A 23,424-nucleotide genomic window follows, 5' to 3' on the forward strand; every position below is an offset into this window, starting at 1 on the left:
CCTTTATATTTGTTATTAATCATTTTATGTATTTGAGTGCTCCTATGCTGGGTGCGTAAGTATTTATAATATTATGTCTTCTTGTTGAATCATTCCTTTAATGATTATATAACGTCTATATCTCTTGCTATAGTCTTTGTTTTAAAGTCTATTTTGTCTGATAGAAGTATTGCTACCCCAGCATTCTTTTCATATCCATTTGCATGATAAATGTTTCTGCATCTCCTCCCTTTCAAACTGCATATGTCTTTAGGCCTGAAGTGAGTCTCTTGTAGGCAGCATATAGATTGGTCTTGTTTTTTAATCCATTCTGTCACCCTATTTCTTTGATTGGAGCATTTAGTCCATTTACATTCAGAATATTAACTGATCGATATGCATTTCCTGGCATTCTTTCATTTGTTTTGTTTTTGTAGATCTTTCGCTTCTTTCTTCCCTTGCTCTCTTCTCTCACCGTAAGTTGGCTTTCTTTAGTGATATACTTGGATTTCTTTCTCTCTTTTTTTGCATATCTACTACTGGTTTTTGATTTGTGGTTACCATTAGGTTTGTATATAACATCTTCTGAACCGCATGTCATTTTAGCAGAATCACTACTACACTATTTAGTATGTATGTCATTAAGAGATTATGATGATATTAGTCAAATAAATCCTTAGGAGAGATGAAGAATCAAATGGGGAGGATGTTTAAATATTTTTAAAGAGTTGAAAACAACAACAAAGCAAAATCCAACTCAAGCATGAAAGAAGAAATTATAAGTTTTACTGGGATGGATGGCAGACTGGCAAACAGAAAAATTATTTAATGTGTAACATGAGTCTAAGGGAGATGATCTGGGAATCACTCATTTGGAGAGCATGGATTTGGAGTCCTATCACTGATGGAGAAGAGTCAAGTCCTGTGATCATTTTTCTGGTCATTAAGAAACCTACATAGACACACTGGGATATGAGCCCAGTTGATGACATGTAAGCACTGAAAAGTCTAACAATAGTCAACAATGTTCATTTTACGTTATTAAGATAGGGGAAACAGACTAGTAATATTTGATAAAAATATAAAACCAGGGTGCCTGGCTGGCTCGGCTGGCTAAGCACCTGCCTTAGGCTCAGTGATGATCTCAGGGGAGTCTGGGCTCCCTGCTCAGCGAGGGGCCTGTTTCTCCCTCTCCCTCCTGCTCTCCCTGTGTGAAATATTTAAAAATACATACCCACACGAACACGAAGCCAATGGTGAGATGTGAAATAATTTCTGTACCACAACAACCAAAAAAAACCCCAATTAATCAGAACTCCCTCAGCATTCCAGGCAATTGTTATTTTGTTACCAGTTCATGTTACCTGGATAGAATGGCAATGTCTATTTTCACAAAAGAGTCCAATAAGTATGATATATTAGAAAATGGAAACACAGGACAATCAATATACCAAAGGTGGTAAGTTCCCAAACCACAATGTCATTAAAATAGAAATCAATAAGATAAAAAGAAAGCCTCCAGATATTTAGGAAATTATATAATATACTTTTAAGTAACCCACAGCTGAAAGAAGAAATCACAAAGGAAATTAGAAGATAAATGATAATGAAAATCTAGCATATCAAAACTTGTGAGCAAAAAGAAATTTGTAGCTTTAAATGCATATATGGGAAAGGTAAAAAGATTTAATCAATAATCTAAGCTTCCACTTTTGCCAAAAAAACACAGGCAAATTAAACCCAATTAACCAGAAGGAACTAAGTACTGGAGATAAAAGTAGCAATCAATGATAGCACAAATACACCATAAAAAAAATAAAGGCAAGCTACAGACTAAGAGAAAATATTTGTAAGATACATGTAACAAAAATTTTGTATTTATTATATCTAAAGAATTCCTATAACATAATAATAAGAGACAACCCAATTTTAAAAATCAGCAGAAGATACCAAAAAGCATCTGGCAAAATCAGAAATGCAATTGAAACTATGAGATATTCCTACAAACTCCTAGAAATATCTATAATGAAAATGACAGACAACACTAAAGGCTGGCAAAAATGTGGGAACAACTAGAATTCCCATACTCTGCTTGTGAGAATGCTATCTCTGGCAAAGGGTCTGGCAGTGTCTTACAAAGTTAAATGTATAACTACCTTCTTAGCAATTCTACTCTTGAGTAGATAGACCAACTGAAAGTAAACATTCATAAAAAGAGTTCTATAAAAATGTGCACAGCATCTTTATTCACAAAGCTCAATGCTGAAAACCATTCAGGTGTCCACGAACAAGAGAATGGATAAAGAAACTGTGGTAATTTGTACAATGGAGTATTACTCAGCAATAAAAAGAGGCAAATTATGATATACTCAACAACATGGATAAATCTCACAGACATATGGTTGGCTGGACTCAAGAATATATATTGATTCCATTTGTATGAAATTCTAGAACCAATTGCTGGTGACAAAGATCAGAAGAGCTGGGAAGGTGTACTGACTGGAGAGGGAAATAAACTTTCTGGGTAGATATTAACATTCTATACCATGAGAACAGTGTGAGTTACATTAATACACTTATATATCGAAGTTAAGATTGGTTCATTTCAATGTATATAAATTTTACATTAAGAAGGGCCTATTAAAAAATAATTTAATTGGGTAGGGAATGGTCTGAGGGATAGATAAAACAAGAATGGCAGTTATATTGCTAATAATTGAAGCTGATGATGGGTACATGGGGGTTCATTATACCGTAACTGTTTACTCTGTATATGTTTGAGATTTCCCATAATGAAAAGTTAAAGAAAAAAAGGAAACAGACTAATTTCTGAGTCTTTTTATTTAATTAAAACAAGACAATCTTATTTACTACCCCAATTAAAATAGGCAATCACCTAAATATGGTTATTTTACATTAGCAAAATTCTAATAATAAATTTAATTGGACTGTTAAATTTAAGTGGGGCAATCTATGACTCCCCATGCCTCCAACCAATGATTGTTCTCCATATATAAATTTATTAAAGTTATAGCTTTGATTTTTTTCTAATATAAAAGCACACAAAACACTTTTATTCTTGTTAATTTCCTGGTGACCTAAAAGGAAAAATTACTGAAGTATTAAGTTTAATAGTTTCTACAAATATGGCCTACTCTTCTTACAGCCCAAAGTATTTCTTTAATTCAAAAGGAACAAATCAGATTTGTTAGGAAAAAAAATCCACTGAATATGTAGATGTATTTTTAGATGCAGTGTACAACTAATTTTTCACTAGTACAGTATGTTTAAGTAGTAAGTGTAAAAAACATTCCCAATGAAGCTTTTCTGCTATTAACTGAAAAGGATTCATCTTAGTATTTCCAAAGCTTTGAGCTAAACATGTTGTTATGTGAAAAAAATTCCGTCTTGGGTTTTCAAAAAGTTCTCTCCCCACAATCAATAACCAGCTAATTTTTATACTCCTCAACCATTGTTCATTCAGATGGTGTATTAAGTTTTATTGTTAAAGTCATTACATGCCAATTTTAGATTGATTATTTGCTATAATGGAGAACAGAGGTAAAAAAACTTAAAGCTTTGCAATATATAATAGTTTTTATACAAATTTATATTGGTAATAAAGCGCCTAGGACTGAACTTGAATAACAGCTGTCTAATAACTATCTATTGATTTTTCTAAGGATGCAGTCATCAGCTGATGTTAAACCCTGAAGTGTGTGAGGCTATAGAAGGGAGAATTACATGGATTAAGGAGGAAAAAAAAAAAAAAAAAAGGCAGCAGTTTTAGGTTTTTTTTACTAAGGAATTTGGCAGGTTTATGGAATCTGGGCTAAGAGAAACTCTAGAAATAAAAGTTTAATCTTTTTATTTTACAAATAAGGAAACTGAATCTCCTCAAAGTTAAAGTGGTTTTATTAAGAGTAGTGAATAGAAGAGTTAGGATTAAAATTAAAACACGTCTCCTGTCTCCTAATCTATAGCTCATCCCTTAAACAACACTAATTTCTTTTCTTTTTTTAAAGATTTTATTTATTCATTTGACAGACAGAAATCACAAGTAGACAGAGAAGCAGGCAGAGAGGAGGAGGAGGCAGGCTCCTTGCTGAGAAGACAGCCTGATGTGAGGCTCGATCCTAGTACCCTGGGATTACGACTTGAGCCGAAGGCAGAGGCTTTAACCCACTGAGCCACCCAGGCGCCCATCAACACTAATTTCTTAGTGTCAAAACACAACTCAAAAATGTAGTTTTTCTTTATACATTATGTGTAATATTTGCTAACTTGTATACGATTTCAGAATTCTTATTAACAGTTAAACTAATTTGTGTCACTGTAAAACCCTCTGTACTGCCTTCAGATGATTACACCTAGTTTCAGCTGTAATATTCCTAGCCACCACCAGGAGGAGATTTTGTTTCAAAAGCTACAGCCCAAAAAAAAAAAAAAAGCTACAGACAAACCAATGACAAGAATTAGAACTTAACTTCCAAATCCATCCATTAATTTTAAAGTACCACTAACTAGTCACTAGCTAATGGAAACTTCTCCAAATTTCCTAGTTCTTCTATAGTGTGATACTTTCTAAAATTTTATAAAATGTGATCTATATTGTACATCTGAAGCAGGCTTTAATGGACAAACCAGTTCAAAAAGAGCTCAAGAAATGTGCAGAACAAGTAAAATCTTGCTTACCATTTTTGCTTCTGACTGTACTGGTTGAGGGGAGGAAGGACCTGGAATTCCTGGAACACTAGGCACCATGGTGACTGGTCGAACAAGCTATGCAAAACATATTAAAAAATAATTGCTAGAGAATATATTCAAAATGACTGTGCTGTATCTGCACAATGGCTATAAAACCCTCAGAGTTCAGAACCAGAAAACCTTAAATCCCTATTGATCTTCTGTCCTGATTTATCCTTTAAAACTTGTCAATTTCTGAGACACTTCTCTAATCTTTAATTTTCACAATTGTTTAAATGGTTTCTTCTTACATAGGACTCATAATATTCAAAGTAATTGATCCAAATCTCCCAAAGATCTGTCACACTGCCATTTGGATGTGAAAGGAAAAAACATCAAAACTTGTGACAATGAGGCTTACAAATAACATCACAATGAATTTTGCTCTTCTAAAAAGTATATATGTAATTTCTAAAATATATAAATCATGGTTCATTGATATATTAATATACTATATAATGATAAAGAAAGAACCCAGTTACCTTTAATAATTTCTCTAAAAATAATAGTCTGGAACAGACTTCTTCATTTTTTAAAAAACCTAATATTAACATTGAGTAATTATTATATAGCTAAATTATCTCTCCATTTTCATTTCAGTTTTTTTCATCACATTTACATTTAACAGGATAATCATATAATCTCAAATACAAGGGCAAGAATGTTTCCCTCTTCAAAAATATCCTAAAAAAGAGGACGTGGTCACCTAATATCTGAGTCCTTATAATGTCACTCAAGGCATTTTGAACAGCAAAGTTCTGTCTGAAGATGATACATTATTTTATAATTACTTCAATCAATCTAATTTTCAAAACTTAGGTTACTTAGAAGAATGTGTTAATAAGAAAGTAAATATTTCACATTAATTTTAATAATTTGTATGGGGATATAACCTCAAATTGTTGGAAGTTATTGTAGACAGACTTTTAAAAACAATTTTTAAGAGTGATACAATAAATGATTATATTGTATGGATCAGAAATATCTATGAATAAGGTAAAAAAAACAAACTTTTTTTATTACATGAATGAGTATCAAGGCTTGGGTGAATTTTCTAGGAAGATAGACTCAGGAAGTGTTATGTTGAAATTACTCAGGTGAAAATAAAAATAACGTGTTTTGGAAAATTGTGTTAGATGTTTTAATAAGTGATCCTAATGATAAAAACCTGAACAATGAAGACACATTTGAAGGGTCTGAATAAAATGGTTTTATGAAAAATAAGTAAAAAAAGGTTTTATTTCTAAATTAATCAAAAGAATGTGCTTTTAAATATTCACTGATTTATTAAGTATTACAAGTAGATGTTTAACTTGTCTGTGACTTTCAAAATTTATATATTTAACATGCTCCTCAAGAAACTTTTCTTTTGGATCTTACATCTTGATTTATCTTTCAAAATGGTCAATTTCTCAGAGACATTTGTATTAGCAAAGTGAAGGACTGTTTTAGAGTGTTTAGATTTTCAGATGCCTGGGCTAGCAAAGGAATGCTGTAAACCCAACCTGACCATAAAAGCTCACAAAACAATTCCTATAATAATCAAAATATGGAGTTACTGGACATGTACTCTAGAATAAATACTTTCCTAAAGGACAAAAATTTGTGTTAATATTTGATTCTACAAATCTAGTCAAATTAAAATGTATTAAATAAGGATTAAATTTCTTAATATTAATAATACAAGGAAAACAAAATTTTTAGAGGATGGAAAAACATTTTCTAACCAATTATGTTTGTCTTTAATAAAGAGGTAAGTAAATTCTACTATAAAAACGAGTAAATACTACTAACCACTAATAAGTTTTTTGTTGGATTCAGTTACATAAACCAATCAAGCAGCCCTAGGTGTATTTTGTGATTACAAATGTCAGTTTTGGTATGAACAAAAGATTTAAAGAGTCTGAATCTCAAACTTACTGGGACTGCAGCTGGAACATGCACATTAGAACTAGTAATTGATGCAGGAATAGCAACAGGCATGGTCTGTCCATTAGGAAGATGCAATAGAAGAGGAAATGGGCCTGGTACAGGACTAAGAGAAACAGAAGAAGGAAAATTAAAGATAAGAAATCCTTATCAGTCATCTAGAAAAATACAAGAGTATTTTTACTCCTATTATCATATCATTTTAAAATACATTTCCTAGCCACTGCAAAGCAAACTGTAAAATTTTACTATTTTTAATTGCATCTTAAATGTATAATGTATAAAGCAGTATGAAAAAAACAACAGTGAAAAAAACAGGAAAAGTTATGGGTTTACTTGGGACAATCTCCAATGTTAAATGAGAAATTTTTTTTTTTTTTAATGAGAAAAATTTTTATCAGAAGCTCCTGAGGGGCATCTGACTGGCTCAGTCTTGATCATGGAGTTATGAGTATGAGTCCCACACTGGGTGTAGAAATTATTTAAAAGTAAAATCTTAAGAAAAAAAAAAAGCTTGAGAGATATGTGTAAGAACAGAAAGAAATGTCACCTGATGGAGTAATTTTTGTATTTTGTGTGAAACAGCAGGAAAATAAGAGACCACCTTAAAATCACATTCAATGTTGATTTGTTTTTAAAATTAAATTTTAGTTGGGGTGCCTAGGTGGTTGAGTTGGTTAAGTGTATGACTCTTAGATTTTGGTTCAGGTCTTGATTTCAGGGTTGTAAGATCAAACCTCACGTCAGGCATCATGCTAAACATGAAGCCTGCTTAAGATTCTCTCTTCCTCTCTCTCTGCCCCTCCCCCGCCAAATTAAATTTCAGATATTTATTTTCTAATCTACAATATTAGGAAAAAAAAAAAAACCAACCCAGTACTTTTTCAAAGCATGCAGATTAACACACACACACACACACACACACACACACACACACACAACTAAGACCACATTTGAATAATTAAATGCCTGAAGAAAAATTCTGACAAGAAAAACTTAATTCATAAACAGTTCAATGACTGGCCCAAATCATCACTTACACGATTGGCCTGTTAGAGGATGGTGCCTGGGTGATTACAGTACTTGAGGTTGGTGAAGGTACTGCTTGCTGAATAATTACACTTGAATCAGAACTTGTAAGCAGCACATTGGGAACCTGTAATGATGCTGGACGAACAATAGCCGATGTGGGCTGTGCAGTTTGTGCCAATGGTATTTCCTATTTAATAATGAGACAGAGAAAGGGTGGGATTTAAAAATATAAGACAATCCATGTAACTTAGAGTGAACAGAATGTAACACACTTCTAAAAGCATCGACAGAATATCCTCCCCAAAGTAAATTTTGGAAGTGGCTATAAAGTTTCAAACGCAATGTTCAATATTTTAATTTAAAAACATCAGAGTGCCCCCCACTCCCCAGTACAACTTGTTTTCCTATCAATCCAGAAATAGGCTGGGCAACTTGGCTCTGATTCCATGAGAACTTCTGTAAAAATATAATTCAGTCTCAGGGAATTATAGAGCTTAAAATTTAGGAGAGATTACCTAGTCCTACTCCATCATTATACTGTAAAAAGAGGAAACAGGTCCAGAGAGACTGGGTTTATGGTTGATACAAATTCAGTAACAGAAATGGTTAAAAAAGTTTTAACACAGTACAAATGTTTACTAATCTCAGGTAGCTACCATCCCCCACTACTCACTATCTCTCTGTCAAATAAATAAATAAAACCTTTAAAATAAATAAATGAAAATAAATAAAGCAATCTATAGAAAATTAGAGATGGAAGTAGAAACTCCAGTTAGAAGATAACTGTTAATAATCCACATAAAAGATGATGATGGTATGGAGTAAAGTGGTGACACTGAAGACTGAAGAAGATAAATTAAGGATAATTCAGGGGGTATGTCTGATAAGATTTGCTGTTGCTTTTATGTGAAGAAAAAGAGGGGCACTTGGGTGGCTCAGTGGGTTAAGCATCTGACTTTGGCTTAGGTCATGATCTCAGGGTCCCGACATCAAGCCCTACATCAAGCTCCCCATTCAGCGGGGAGTCTGCTCGTTCCTCTCCCTCTGCTACCCCCCAGTTGTGATCTCTCTCTCTCTCAAGGAAATAAAATCTTTAAAAAAAGAAAGAGGAAAGGAATTAAGGATTCTTGGCTTGAGCAACTAGATGGGATGGAGAGAAAATTTACTGAGACAGAGAAAGAATCAAGAGCTCTGACTTAGATATATTAAGATGGTTATTAGACATAGAAAGGGAAATGTCACAATGGGAGTCAGAGATGAATATGGAAATCAGGAGATACCTTGGTTGATATAAGTTTGAGAACCATCAGCATGTAGTTGTTTTTATAAGTTATGAATGTAGATGAGATACCTAAGAAGAAAAGTGAGAAAGAGTAGTGAAGGAGGCCCAAACAGACTATGCCTTGCCCAGGGGGAGGCTAGAGACAGGAATGCAGAAAGAATAATTATCCTTGAAATATGCTAAAGCAACAATGAAGAGGGGAAAACTGTTGAGTGTGAAGGGACTAGAAAGCTCTTTAGAAAAAAAGATACTTCTATCACAGAGTTAACAGCATTTCCTGTAACTGTGATAACACAGAAACAATCTTTATGTCCAAAAAGAACAGGATAATTTGATACATTAAGATAATGGTTAAAACAAAACAAAACAAAACAAAACAAAACAAAACAAAACAAAACAATTAAGGGGCGCCTGGGTGGCTCAGTGGGTTAAAGCCTCTGCTTTTGGCTCAGGTCACGATCCCAGGGTCCTGGGATCGAGCCCCGCATCGGGCTCTCTGCTTAGCGGGGAGCCTGCTTCCTCCTGTCTCTCTGCCTGCCTCTCTGCCTACTTGTGATCTCTGTCTGTCAAATAAATAAATAAAACCTTTAAAAAAAAATTAAAACATAGTACTTTGGAAATTTTCTAAGGACATGGGAAAGTGTTCATTAATGCTGAATGTCTAAAGCACAATATAAAAGTAAACTAGGATTGACCTGCCTGGCTGGTTCAGTTCGTAGAGTATGTGACTCCTGGTCTTGGGGTCATAAGTTCAAGCCCCACATTGGGTGTACCGCTTACTTAAAAAATTTTTTTAAATTTTTGTTTTAAATTAAAAAATAGGGGTGCCTGGGTGGCTCAGTTGTGAAGGGTCTACCTTTGGTTCAGGTCATGATCTTGAGGTTCTAGGATCGAGCCCCACATCAGGCTCCCTGCTCAGCAGAGAGTCTGCTTCTCCCTCGCCCTCCACTTGTGCTCTGTCTCTCGCTTTCTCGCTCTCCAAAAAATAAATAAAATCTTTAAAAAAATTAAAAAGTAAACTAGGATCTTTGAGTTTTTCTTTGTATCCATCTATCCTTCTAATGAAAATACATGCATATATCTATGAAAAAATGTTTCAAAATATTAGTAATTTGTATCACTCAATTATGGGCTAACAGGTGGTTTTGCTTTTCTTCCTCATAATTTTTCTGTATTCTTAAAAGTTTTTATAATGAGACTCACTTCTATAATTAGGAAATGAGGCGAAAAAACCCACAAAACATCTAAGGTCAAAGCATTTATTCCTAAGTAGATCGTTACTTTTTCTGCCTTACTTCTAGATTCCTTGCCAGGACAGAAGTCTGTTAATTCATTTACAGTTTTAGAATATCATCATCTAGAAAAAGACACTGTCACTGCCTCTTCATTGTGCCACACACAGTGCCCCATGAGTTCACTGTAAGTGTTTATGAATAAAAAGTGATCAAAAAATACCCATGCGGCACCTAGGTGACTCAGCTGGTTAAGCGTCCAATTCTTAGATTTCAGCTCAGGTCATGATCCTCAGGGTTTTGAGATTGAGCCTGTTGTCAGGCTATGTGCTGGGCATGGAGCCTGCTGAAGATTCTCTCTCTCCTCCTCCTTCAGCCCCCTCCCCACTCCTCTCCCTCTTCCCCTCTCTTAAAAAAAAAAAAAAAAGAACAAACCACAATAATGGTTACTCAACACACACTATAGCCCAGGGGTCCCAAGTTACCAAGGTATTCAAGATCCAGGAATGAGGCCCTAAACCACCTACAAAAGGCTTATACTGAGACAGTATCATCATCATCTTAGTTGGTAATACCAAAGACCCATTGCTGATAAAGAGTAACTATTCGTTTCGCCCTTAAAAAGCCTAAACAACCCTGTTTAAGCAATTTTTAGTTGTAAAGAAAAAGCTGTCACTATATAAAAGTGGCGAAGAATAAAATAGCAAAACCCAAAACCCAAAACCCAAAAACTAAATTCACTTTACAAATTCTTGTAGCCTTAAAAAAATAACTTTTATCTAAAATAAATGTTCTCCCCTATAATTTTTCTGTGTGTAATAAAACGCCAATTATCTATAAAGGTGACATCTTCTTCCCCTGAAGTTTCTATGAGTATTCACAGGCTTTCACATATAAGACTATTATAACCTGATACTCAATTATGTACAACTTATTATATTAACATTTTAGGTAAATCAAATATTTAACTTTACTTGGGATAGTTTTTTTACACCACGTTCGTGTTTCTACCAAAAATATAAATTTCTAACCTTTTCATCACTGGTAGTAGACTCTGGGTGAGGTAAAGGACTATCCTGGTGAGTTGTTTCTACAACAGAGGGCTCCTCAATTTTGCTTCTTATGATGGGTGTTGCAAGAGGGGATAAATCTAGAGGCATCTAAAATATAAACATTAAAGAAAATGTCAGAAGTTCAATAAATGCCAATCAGTGTATGTAAAATAAGAAAGCAAGAAGTGTAAGCTAGGACAATTGTTTTGTTAGAAGTACTCTTTTAATTTCATGATTAACAACATACTTTTTTAATGTCGTCTTCAGAGGCTTTCTTGAATTCATTCTCAAATGGACTTGCCAGTTCATTAAACAAACCCACTTCTTCACAGTTTTTCAAAAATCTTGTTGGTGTTGGGGTCTGATCTGAAATAAATGTCAAGAAGCAACCACATAGATTTAAATATCATACAGGACATTAATATATAGCTAGTAACTTAACAAATTAGCAGGATTGGTTCAGTCAGCTGTTAATTCTCTTTGGAAAGACCTCTTCCTTTAAAAAGCAAACAAAATTTGGTTAAGTTTTTGTTGCAGTTCAAGATATTTCCTCCAACTTTATGAACCATAAAAGTATGAAAAAAGTCCTTCTCGTTCCTTAGTCCAGACCTTCTCTTTTAGTAGAATGACATAAGCATCTTCTACTCAGAGATCAACTACTATCATTATTTAAGGCAGTAAGAATTTTTTAAAATTTATATTATTAAAAATTATGATTGTTTAAAATACATGCAGTTTGGGGAAAACTAGGGCAAGAGCATGTATATTCATTCACTCTAGCTTGGACCTTCCACTAGTGTTCATAGTCTATTAGGAAAGCAAGCTTAAGATAAAACAGAATTTTAGAAGGTAGACCAAAATACTACAAGGAAGAAAAAGAAAGTTAAAGCAAGAGCCCTAAAACAAAAACAAACCAAAACAAAACCCTCTTTTATCACTATCCACAGAAGCCAGTTTTCTATTTTAATGGATTTTTCAAGCTTTGAACTATGGGCTATATAAGAGTTACTTATTTATGGAACGTTCTACTTTAATTTCTAGGCAATAGAGTAATAGTCAACTCTACTTTCTCACAATGTAAAATATTTTAACTATACTTGAATATGTACTCATGTTCTATACATTAACACATGTACTGGTTATGGAATAAATCCAAGTTAGGGTCCATGTTGAACAAAAAATAGTATTTTTATATGGATTTTGTCTATTTGTCTTATTATTTTCCAGACTATTTATTCATACTGATAAAAGCTGGTGGCACAGGGCATCAAGTTACAAGTTTTATCAGGAATCTCGTCTAAGCTAAATAAAAGTATAAAGATGACTCCTAATTTAAGATTTTATATAAAATTAAAATTCATATATTTGTTAAATATTATATCCCCAGAATTGGCAGTAAGTAGTATTATTTCATCTTTGCCCCACATGTATCTAGAATATAACATGCTTACTACATATAAATATATTTAACACTATAATGACCTATATGTCATACATATTAGATATAATGTAAGCCTATCTCAAACACTACTAGTATTATCTAAATTACTAAAGGCATCATTTTACCTATTAGTCTACAACATACATACCCACTAACCCTAAAAAGACTTCTGAAATTGTATTACAGCAAGGGCTCAGAGTACACATATCAGCTTAAGTCCTTTATAGGTGAATTAGTAAACTGAATAGAAATTTGTCTCCTCTGTTCACAGCCAAAGGGTTCGTCTATCTCAGCTCAACAAAAGGCTCCTAATGTGTGGTAAAGGAAGAGAAAAGTCGTACAAATAAAATATACGCATAAACCACTGTTATCAGTGACTACTGGAATGATTAGGTATGAGAAAAGAAAAGTCAACACAGGCACAACTGTTTAAACATGCAGTGGCTTATGGATATTGATCATCAAATATATACCACACACATCATGCATTACACTTACACAGTAATGCTAAACTACTAATTTCAACATGTTAGTAAAAAAACAAAATGGTCAAGTGCTGTGTTTAAATGTGTTCTATTCTTCTACTGTAATAAAGGTAAACCAATAGGAAATTTCTAGAAACCAATCTCAAAACATTTTTGAGTTGAAAAGTTACAGATACTGGTCTAGTGCAATAAATTTCAGACAAGCAAAGACCTTTCATGCCTAGGAGGGTGAACTGCCTAGACTGTTGTTATTTTGTTTGACTACTTTTTTGGGTTCCAGCTCCTAATATCTGATGTACAATATTCTAAAGAAGTGCCTAACTCACTCTTCTCTGCTTCCTTTTACTTATGGAACTAAAGAAATGCTCAACATGCTCTTTCATTTTTCCTAAATAGTTTTTGAAAAACAACCAACTTTGTTAACTCAAACTTTTTCATTATAAAAATCATGATACTGAAAGTACAGGAAAAACCATCTGCCTCATTATCTCTGCAAAGCCTTGCATATGATAATTCAACCTTTATGTTGGGTAATCATTTCAAAATAATATTATAATAAAAAATAAAATAATAATATTCAGATTTCAGGATTAATTCCAGATAAATAGTAGAACCCAAACTTCAAAAGACAAAAGAATAATTTACGGTTGATTTTGAATACTCATGTGACTCTGTGGTTATGATACAAAAGGGTCTGAAATTTATATAAATATATTACATTTTATATAAAACTTTGTTTTAAAATATACAAAATGCAGTAGAACTATACATATTATGTGTGTGTCCATATACATAAATGTGTGTACATATATATTTAAATACCAAAAATGGGGCAGCTAATACAGCATGAAAGGATAATTAAAACAATGCATGAATTTTCTCTTTTCACATACTGTGAAAGATAATCATCTGATCAAAACACACAAAAGAGGCACTGACTGAATTTAGGTCCCTTGAGAGTATTTTTACTAACACAGATGTTTTAGTCGCAAAAGAAGTATAAACAAAATTCTAGTGAACAAGTCTGCTAACTGATCTTTCTCCAACAGGAGGAGCTTGATCATTTCCCACCTTCCCACAGCATTTCAAACCAGGTTGTAAAAAGCTAAAAGAAACATTGACTAAACATCACATTAGTTCAATTATCAATTAAATGTAAACTCTGGAGATGCGATAAATGCTTCTGGGGTTCTAATTAATTTCCACAATACATTGAAATCTACATTGGAAAACCACACGGAAAAGTGAAATGAATGGTCAGAAGGAAACATGGAAATGTAATGGGTAAAATACATGTTGCCAACATTCACTGTAAATGAAGTAATTGGAGTATCACCAGACTATATTATTTACAGAGAATACACAAAAATTGTGCACATTCCAGGTGAAATATGTATATAAGCTATTAATAAAAGCATATACTAACCAGCCACAATGACACTGTCATTACGTGCTGGACCAAATTTCAGTGTCATCTCATGTTTATGTTTATGGACAGCCAAATGATCCTCGTTGGTAAAACGCTGTGGCAAAAAGTTTTAAAATATAGTTAAGATTTTCAATTTGATCAAATAAGTAAAATGATAAGGAAATTCATTTCCACAACATGTAAAACCACCATTAACAATGAAATAGTTTGTTAACTATAAAAGAATCTACTGTTAGTATAGATAAACATACAAGACTTCAAATACTCATAGAAAACCCATTACCCAAGAATAAGCAATACTGATGTATTAAGTCACATAAATCATTTGAGAGCGTTTAAAAATAAAACCTGAGGCAAAGAAACTTAATATAAATTTCATTTGGACACTAAAAATAGACCACTATTGATTTTTTTTTTTTTTTTTGCCGTATTATAGTAGAAATATGTATTCCATGGTTCAGTGACTTTTGAAGGAAGTACTGTTTTACACAGACTCCAGATTACTTACCACTTTTAAAACAAGAATTCTCTTAAAAAAATATTACTCTTGACAAATTAAGTAGTAAATCAGGTTCTTTATGTTACATTAAAAAAGAATGCTTTTTTTATAATCCAGTAAAGAAATAGCAACCAATAACAAAGCAGTTCATTTTAAAATGTCTGATATCAACCTTTATGAAGATGCTCCTTATCAAGCAACAATTATAACTGAAAATAAGGAGCACTTACATTTTGTTATTTCAAAGCAATAATTATAAAATGCCAAATTAAGAAACAAATTCTCTACCCTACATCCTTATAAATGGGGATGTTAAAATTACATATATTTGAACTCGGTTCCCCTAAACTATCAAAATGGGATTCCTTGGGTGCCTGGGCGGCTCAGTCAGTTAAGCATCTGAATCTTGATTTCAGCTCAGGTCATCATCTCAGGGTCGTGAGATTGAGCCCAGGTCGTTGTCAGGGGGCGGGGGGCTCATGCTCAGCGAGGAGTCCACTTGAGATTCTCTCTCTCCCCTTCCTCTCCCCCACCCCTCTCCCAGCTTGTGTGTGTGCACTTTAAAATATATAATATTTTAAAAAACACCAAATAGATTCCTTATCTTACGGAACTATTACTCCTGAACAACTTAAGTAAATCAGGTTCTTTAGTTACCAAATTAAAAAAAAATGCTGCTTATAATCCAACAAAGAAAGAACAACCAATATGATAACAAAGCAGTTCATCTTAAAATAATCCAGCTCTTTCCCACCCAAGTACTATCTTCTTTTGTTTTATCATTATAAGAATTCTTCCCCAATTTGTAGGAAGAAGTAGTTGTCTTTTAAAAATAGAGTGTTAAATAACAGCTCTTAGGGAATGAACATATATGTGTAGAGTTTATAGAATAATGTAGGCATTTCATTATTTTCCATTAGAGTTTTAAATATACATGTATTACATTCCACACTGAAAGTATCTTAAATCAAGATTCACTTTATGTCCAAAGAACCTAATAATGGGGGTGCCTGGGTGGCTCAGTGGGTTAAAGCCTCTGCCTTCAGCTCGGGTCATGATCCCAGGGTCCTGGGATGGAGCCCCGCATGGCATCAGTTTGACCACAAATATCCAAGTCAAAGAGCAATCACATATAGAATTGTACAAAACATGAAAATGGCACTAAGATTGATCCTGAGTGAAAAGGTACAGCTAAAAGGGCCCTTAAAAAAAAAATTCAGGATCATATGATATTATTGATGTACATGGATAAAATGCACGAAACTGGAACTTGATAAGAGGAGTTTAACCTTAGCTATCACCTGAAATAATTGATTTACCTCTAACAAGGAACTTAAAAAAAAAAAGGTCAAAGGCCATCATGTCTAAGGCAGTCATGAGGAAAAGATACACATATACATATATATATATATATGAATGAAATAAATTTTTTCAACAAATGCTTATAAAATAGCTACTACTACATGTTAAGATAAAATTTTTACAGAATCTATGTGAATTGCTTTCTGAGTCAAATTAAAGGTTTCTTTTAAAAATAATTTTTGTAGAAAAATTATAATGCTGCTACTAGTAATAACATATTAAATATTTCATAATTTCTTTCTTCCAGGTAATTTACAGCACAACTCCAATGCAAAATACACAGTATTTTGTTAAACAACAAGACTTTGAGCATACAGCTGAATAAACAATGGGAAAGGCAGTCAAATAGGATGGATAACCAACCCTCTTATAAAGTTAAAAAGGAAGGGTAACCTGACAGATGGAAGGGAGCTTAAATTTTATAATGAATTTAAGCTCTGATATCTGAGAAATCTGTTTTTAGGGCTTGAACACTCACCAGAACTAACTTCCTAAGAAGTCAGTCATTCTGCATTTAATACATGCATTCACATCCATGATACACATTTTTTTCCTATTTAACAGAATAGGTACAACTAAGTTGTAAAGCTGTAAGGCCAGCAGTTCATTTTACTGCTTCTTTTACTAGTTTAAAAGAATCTATTCAACATCAGGAAGCTACACACACACACACACACACACACACACACACACACATTTACACACCTCCAGTGAAACGTCGCCTAAATAAAATGAATCTTTAACTCCTTTGTAAAACAGCTTATAATGCATAAACATTCTACCTAAGAAATAATTTTCAATGAAAGGCATCACCAAAAACAAAGATATTAACAAATAAAATAGAAGCGTTACAATGTTAAATTAATCTTTCACTAAATTATCTCACTTTGTCTCTTTTATCAAATTCAATGGAACATTACTTTAAAAACAATGCAATAGAACTCTTTCTGTGAAATATCTAATAGTGACTGAGGCATACAAAAACACTTTTAATAGCAAGAAGAAACAGTTAAAATTCTTTGCACTAATTTTATAGGTCTCGCTCCAAAATAACACTAACAAAACATGTTTTAAAAAATTTAAAATTTGGAAATTAAAATTTAAAATTTGGAATTTAAATTTAAAATCAGGAAATTTAAATTTAAGTGCATTAAAGGTAAAATTCAAATTTGGAATAATAGCAATACTTATGACAAAAAAATACCGCCACCAAATTGGTGCTTCTAAAATCAATTCCTTTTTTTTTTTTTTTAAAGATTTTATTTATTTGACAGAGAGAGAGATTACAAGTAAGCAGAGAGGCAGGCAGAGGGAGAGGGGGAAGCAGGCTTCCCGCTGAGCAGAGAGCCTGGTGCGGGGCTTGATCCCAGGATCCTGAGATTATGACCTGAGCCAAAGGCAGAAGCTTAAACCCACTGAGCCTCCCAGGTGCCCCTCTAAAATCAATTTTTTTTTTGAACTGTCGATTTCCTAGGAAATACTATTCACAAAAAATTCTGGGAAGTACAGCTTTTTTAGCTTTCTTAAATTTATAGAAAAAAATGAGTATCTAATATAGCTCCAAAATACATGTCAAATCAGTCTATTTCTCTATATTGCCCACTATTAGCACCTAGACAAAGCCACCATTATCTCTCACCTGACAGATGTCAGTCTCTACTCCCTGTTTCCACTCTTAGCTTAGTAACGGCTTTTCATTGCTCTGTGAATAAAGCCCAAACACTTTATCACAGTCTACAAAGCCCTCTTGGATATGGACTCTTATTCTACCTGACAGAATCTTTTACTCTTATCCTTGTTGGTCACTACACGCTCTAGCCACAACAGTCATCCTTCTAAACACACCTAAACCCATCCCCTCCTTCAAAACTTTGTATTTGTTGTTCCTTCAGTTTAAAAAACTTCCTCCAGAAGTCTGCTCCTACATTTTCATGTCTTAATTCAAATGTCATCTTATCAGAGGGCATTCCCTGATAAACCTAAGTAGCACCAACCCTGGTTAACTTCCTATCTTTACCCTGGTTCAACATCTTTAGATATATCATGAAAATTAAGATCATAATCAGATACCACTACACCCTCACAAATAATGACTAAAAAGACTATCCAGAAAAATCTCAAAAAGAACTAAATTGGTGAACTTACCTTACCTGACTGGAAGCATTATTGTAAAGCTAGAGTAATCAAGACATTGTGGTACTAGCATAAAAGCTGACAGACTGATGGAAGGAACAGAGTAGAAAGCTCAGAAAAAGACCTGCATTTATACCACACTTTGATTTTCAATAAAGGAGCTGAAGCAAATTAATGGAGAAAGAAAAGTCTTTTCAACAAATGATGCTGGAATATCTGAAAAACCACATGGGAAAAAAAAGTGAGCTTCAAATCCTACTTCATACCAGTATATACATATGCAAGAAGTAATTCAAGATGGAAACACAGGCCTAAATGAAAAAACAAACTTTCAGAAAGAACACAGGAGAATGCCTTTGTGACTTAAAGGTAGGCAAAGATTTCTTAGATAGTCACAGAAAGCAACAGCCATAAAAAGAGAAAAAATTAACACATTAGACTTCATTAAAATTAGAATGATCGGTTGAGCAAAAGCTTTTATCATGAAAATTTAGATGCAAACAAACGACTTGGAGAAACTTGACGATGGACTGGTATCCAGGATATATAAAGAACTACAAGTTAGCAATTAAAAGAAAGACAACTTGACTTTTAAAAACAGCAAAAGATTTGAAAAGATATATCACAAAAAATAATGCAAATGACCAACAAGCACATGAACAAGTGCTCATCTTCTCCTCAAAGAAATGTAAATTAAAACCATGATACATCAATATACACACAGTGAAAAATGGCTAAAATTAGAAGACTGACAACACCAAATATAGGCAAAGAAATGGCACAAGACTCTTATACACTCTTGGTGGAAATGTAAAGTGGTGCTTTCATTTTGGCAAACAGTTGGGCAATTTCTTCAAAGTAAATGTCTAACATATAATCCCACCATTTCATTTCTACACATTTACCCAAGAGAAAAGAAAGCATGCATTCAGACCAAAGACTTGTACACAAATAATTATATTGCCTTTATTTGTAATAAGTAAAAACTGGAAATAAGTCCAATGTCCACACTTGTGTAATAATGAAATACTACTCCTCAACAAAAAGGAATTAACTATTGCTCACATAACATGGGGAAATTGCAAATTAATTATAAGGAATAAAAGATGCCAGACAAAAAGTACATACTGTATGACTATTTACATAAAATTCTAGAAAACGCAAACTAATCAATAGGGACATATGGCAGAGTAGTGTTTTACAAAGGCAGAAGCAGTAACAACTGGGAATGACAAAACTTTTGGGGTGATGGGTATGTTCTCTATCTTAATTATGGTGATGATTTCATGAGCATATATACATTAAAACATCAAACTGACTTTGTGAGTACGTGCAGTTTATTGTACATCAATTATATGTCAATTTAAAACATCAACTAAAGAAAACAAGAACCAATGAAACACTAATGCTTTTTTATGATTTACAGTTGGTGTATTTAAGTACTCAGTAATCTGGCTACACATTAAATTTATTCTTTCATTTCTTGGTGTCTATGTTATTTTAAAGTTAGAATTATTATAACAGCAATAGATTAATAATTAATGGTCTGTTAAAAACACTGAAATACTACTTTTTGATACAATGTGGAAAGATTATTTTCTGAAAATGCTTTCATACATGCTCTGAAGATGTGAGACTTAGGTACATTAAGAACATTAATGCATTAGTGACACTGTCAGAGGTAAATATTAGTTAATATTGTTAAGAGTTCAGCAAGTAAAATAATTTTCAAGTAAGATAATGTATACTTTATTTCCAATTAAGCAATTTACAATTATTTTCAACCAGTAATGGTCAAATGGTAAACGGTCAAATCGTCAACAGTCAAACAGTAAAAGATACTATTAAGCCCTGGATTTTGTCTAGGTATCCACCTTTCCATTTAAGACTTCTAACTTTTTCTTTCCATATTAGATTGTTTTTAAAAACTGTACTATTGAAGAAAAAATTGCTTACCAAAACTTTTCTGGGTAATTTACATTCTAACTCCAGAATTTTACAAAAATTGTAGGAGAATCCTTTTAATGATAACATAAACTTTCATCAGTGTTTTAATAAACATGAACATAGAAAATGCTTTAAAGTAATTTATATATTACCTGGCCACATCCAGGGGCAGTGCATAGAAAGGGTTTGTCATCACTCATATTCCACAGGTCCTTGTATTGCCTATAATAAACATTAAGAAATGGCTTAGTGTTTTACAGCATAGATTTTTATTTTGTTTGTTTTTAAAAATTTATTTATTTATTTTTGAGAGAGGGCACTCGAGCCTTACACAAGCAGGGGGAAGGGCAGAAAGAGAAGCAGATTCCCCGATGAGCAGGGAGCCAGATGTGGAATTGATCCCAGGACCCTGGGATCATTACCTGAGACAAAGTCAGATGATTAACCAACTGAGCTACTCAGGCGCCCATACATTACAGATTTTTAAATAAAGAATAATTTTAAATGTAGTATTATATGATTTTCACTAAGCTTACTACCTTTTCTATTTTCGTGTGAAATAAAATACTTTTACTGATCTTTTAGCCCTATTTCCCTTCCATCTTTTTATAACGAGTAGGCAAATACATGTAACATGCATTTTACACTACAGAAAAAAAAGGTTTGGAACTTCGGTCTGTCAGGCTAATTCTTTCCTGTTCGACAGTTTAAGTGAAGAAAAAATGAAATAATTATAGAAAATCACCACTTTTTTTTTTTTTTTAAGATTTTATTTGTTTATTTGACAGAGAGAGATCACAAGTAGACAGAGCGGCAGGCAGAGAGAGAGAGAGGGAAGCAGGCTCCCCGCTGAGCAGAGAGCCTGACGCGGGACTCGATCCCAGGACCCCGAGATCACGACCTGAGCCGAAGGCAGCGGCCCAACCCACTGAGCCACCCAGGAGCCCCGAAAATCACCACTTTAATACCCAATGAAATAACGGACCTAGGCCACATCATATAACCATTAGGAAAAAAGGTGGCAGGAACTTCATAATGAACTCACAAGTCATTCTTAAATTAACATCACTAAGAGTGGGACAATTAGAAATTATGTGCCTCCTGATATGATACAATAGAGAGCATGAAAGTGTTCTTGGGCAGGGGTGGGGGGTGGTGTGCATGCGTGCGTGTGCGTGTGTGTGTGTATATGTGTGTGTGTTTATGTCTGTGTGTGGACAGTATGGGAAGTCAAACCTGAATTTAATCAAGCATCTCTAGATTTGCTACAGGAAATACAGGGAATACAGGAGAAACCTGTCAAAACTATCTGGATGCAGTCACCCAAATTCTATAGGACAAAGAACTGGTCACTTCAACAAATAAATGTGATGGAGAACAAAAGAGAGGAGGTAGGGGGAAACCGCTATAGATTAAAGGAGATTTAATAAATATGCTAACCAGGGGTGCCTGTGTGGCTCAGTTGGTTAAAGGGCTACCTTGGGCTCAGGTCATTATTCTAGGGTCCTAGGATTGAGCCCTACACTGGGCTCTCTGCTCAGCAGGGATGTCTGCTCTCCCTCCCCTTTGCCTATCCCTGCCGTTCATGTGCTCACTCTCTCTCAAATAAATAAATAAAATCTTTTAAAAAAAAGAGATATACTAATCAAATGTAAATCCTTTTTGAATCCTGATTTGAACAAAAATAACTGTAAAAAGAAATTTTTGAGTAAAGATTATTTTCCTATATCTGATTTAGACTTAAAGTTCCCAATTATTTTTTCCAACAACTTGTAGGTTTTAAACTTTGTCTTGTATTTGACTCAATTAAAAATCTGGAAACATTATTCCTTTTTCAACATTAGCTTGTTAACCATTCAAAGCAATGTTTCCCAAAGCATTTTCAACAGGGATGACAATAGCTATTATAGAAAAAACATATGTAATCCAACAGATTTGGGAAATGCTGGAGTACTTTTTCTTTTGTAGGAATTTTCAGAGCCTTAGTACATTCAAGTGAAATGACTAGAGAAGCACCTAGAATATGGCATTTTAGCCACATTCATTTGTAATTCAAAATGCTTTTTCATAGAACATCCCATGGGACTAGTATTATTTGGAACTCTAGAAATCAAACCCTAAAATATATTTATGTTTGTCATAGTTAGGCACATCTTGATGTTCTGTTTGATAATTTAAAGACATAATAGTGGGCGCCTGGATAGATCAGTCGGTTAAGTGTCCGCATTTAGGTCATGATCTTGGGGTCCTGGGATTGAGCCAGCATAGGCCTCCTTGCTCGGCAGGGGGTCTGCTTCTCCCTCTCCCTTTGCCCCTTCCCCTGTTTGTGCTCTCTCAAATGAATAAATAAAATCTTAAAAAAAAAAAAAAGACATAATAGGACTAGCTGCTAAACTAATATTCTGGATAAGTGGGGTTCTTTTTAATTATTAGAAGAAATACTGAAATATTTATCAAGAAATGACTATAAAATTTTTTATGATCTAAAATATGAAAAACTGGTGAAAATACCAAATACTGCATACATACCTGGCAGAATTCACATGTAACTTGAATTTCATAAGTTGAACAACTTATCACGTCCTCTTTTTCATGGAAAGGATAGAAAAAAAAAAAAAAAAAAGTGGTTTCACACTGTTAAAAATAGTTTTCTAAACACTGCTTGAAACACAGGAAATAAAAACACCTGAATAATTTTATTCTTTGGACTACCGTCAACCCCAAACCCTGTCACTTAAAAAAAAAAAAATTTTTTTTATTTGACAGAGAGAGACACAGCAAGAGAGGGAACACAAGCAATGGGAGAGGGAGAAGCAGGCTTCCCGACAAGCAGGGAGCCCGATGCAGGGCTTGATCCCAGGACCCTGGGATCATGA

General features: G+C 33.6%; 1 protein-coding gene across 4 annotated transcripts in view; it reads right to left on the minus strand.

Annotated features, from left to right (window-relative positions):
- The window catches only part of LOC111142901 (activating transcription factor 2), an 84,212-nt gene that overhangs the window by 29,386 nt on the left and 31,402 nt on the right, over positions 1–23,424 (minus strand). For 2 of the 4 annotated variants that reach the window (XM_022496293.1, XM_022496295.1), the window contains exons 1-7: positions 23,078–23,138; positions 20,701–20,770; positions 11,500–11,618; positions 11,232–11,360; positions 7,695–7,873; positions 6,646–6,760; positions 4,675–4,761 (exon numbers count right to left, since the gene is read on the minus strand). In XM_022496293.1, coding sequence (XP_022352001.1) covers positions 4,675–4,761; positions 6,646–6,760; positions 7,695–7,873; positions 11,232–11,360; positions 11,500–11,618; positions 20,701–20,725 — 654 coding nt within the window. In that variant the 5' untranslated portion in view covers positions 20,726–20,770; positions 23,078–23,138. Of the gene's footprint in view, positions 1–4,674; positions 4,762–6,645; positions 6,761–7,694; positions 7,874–11,231; positions 11,361–11,499; positions 11,619–14,604; positions 14,702–20,700; positions 20,771–23,077; positions 23,153–23,424 lie in introns of those variants that run through there. The other 2 variants (XM_022496287.1, XM_022496290.1) reach the window with 2 other exon arrangements.

The sequence above is a fragment of the Enhydra lutris genome, unplaced genomic scaffold (assembly GCF_002288905.1).
Source record: "Enhydra lutris kenyoni isolate GAN:26980312 unplaced genomic scaffold, ASM228890v2 scaffoldscaffold1, whole genome shotgun sequence".
NCBI lineage: Eukaryota > Metazoa > Chordata > Mammalia > Carnivora > Mustelidae > Enhydra > Enhydra lutris.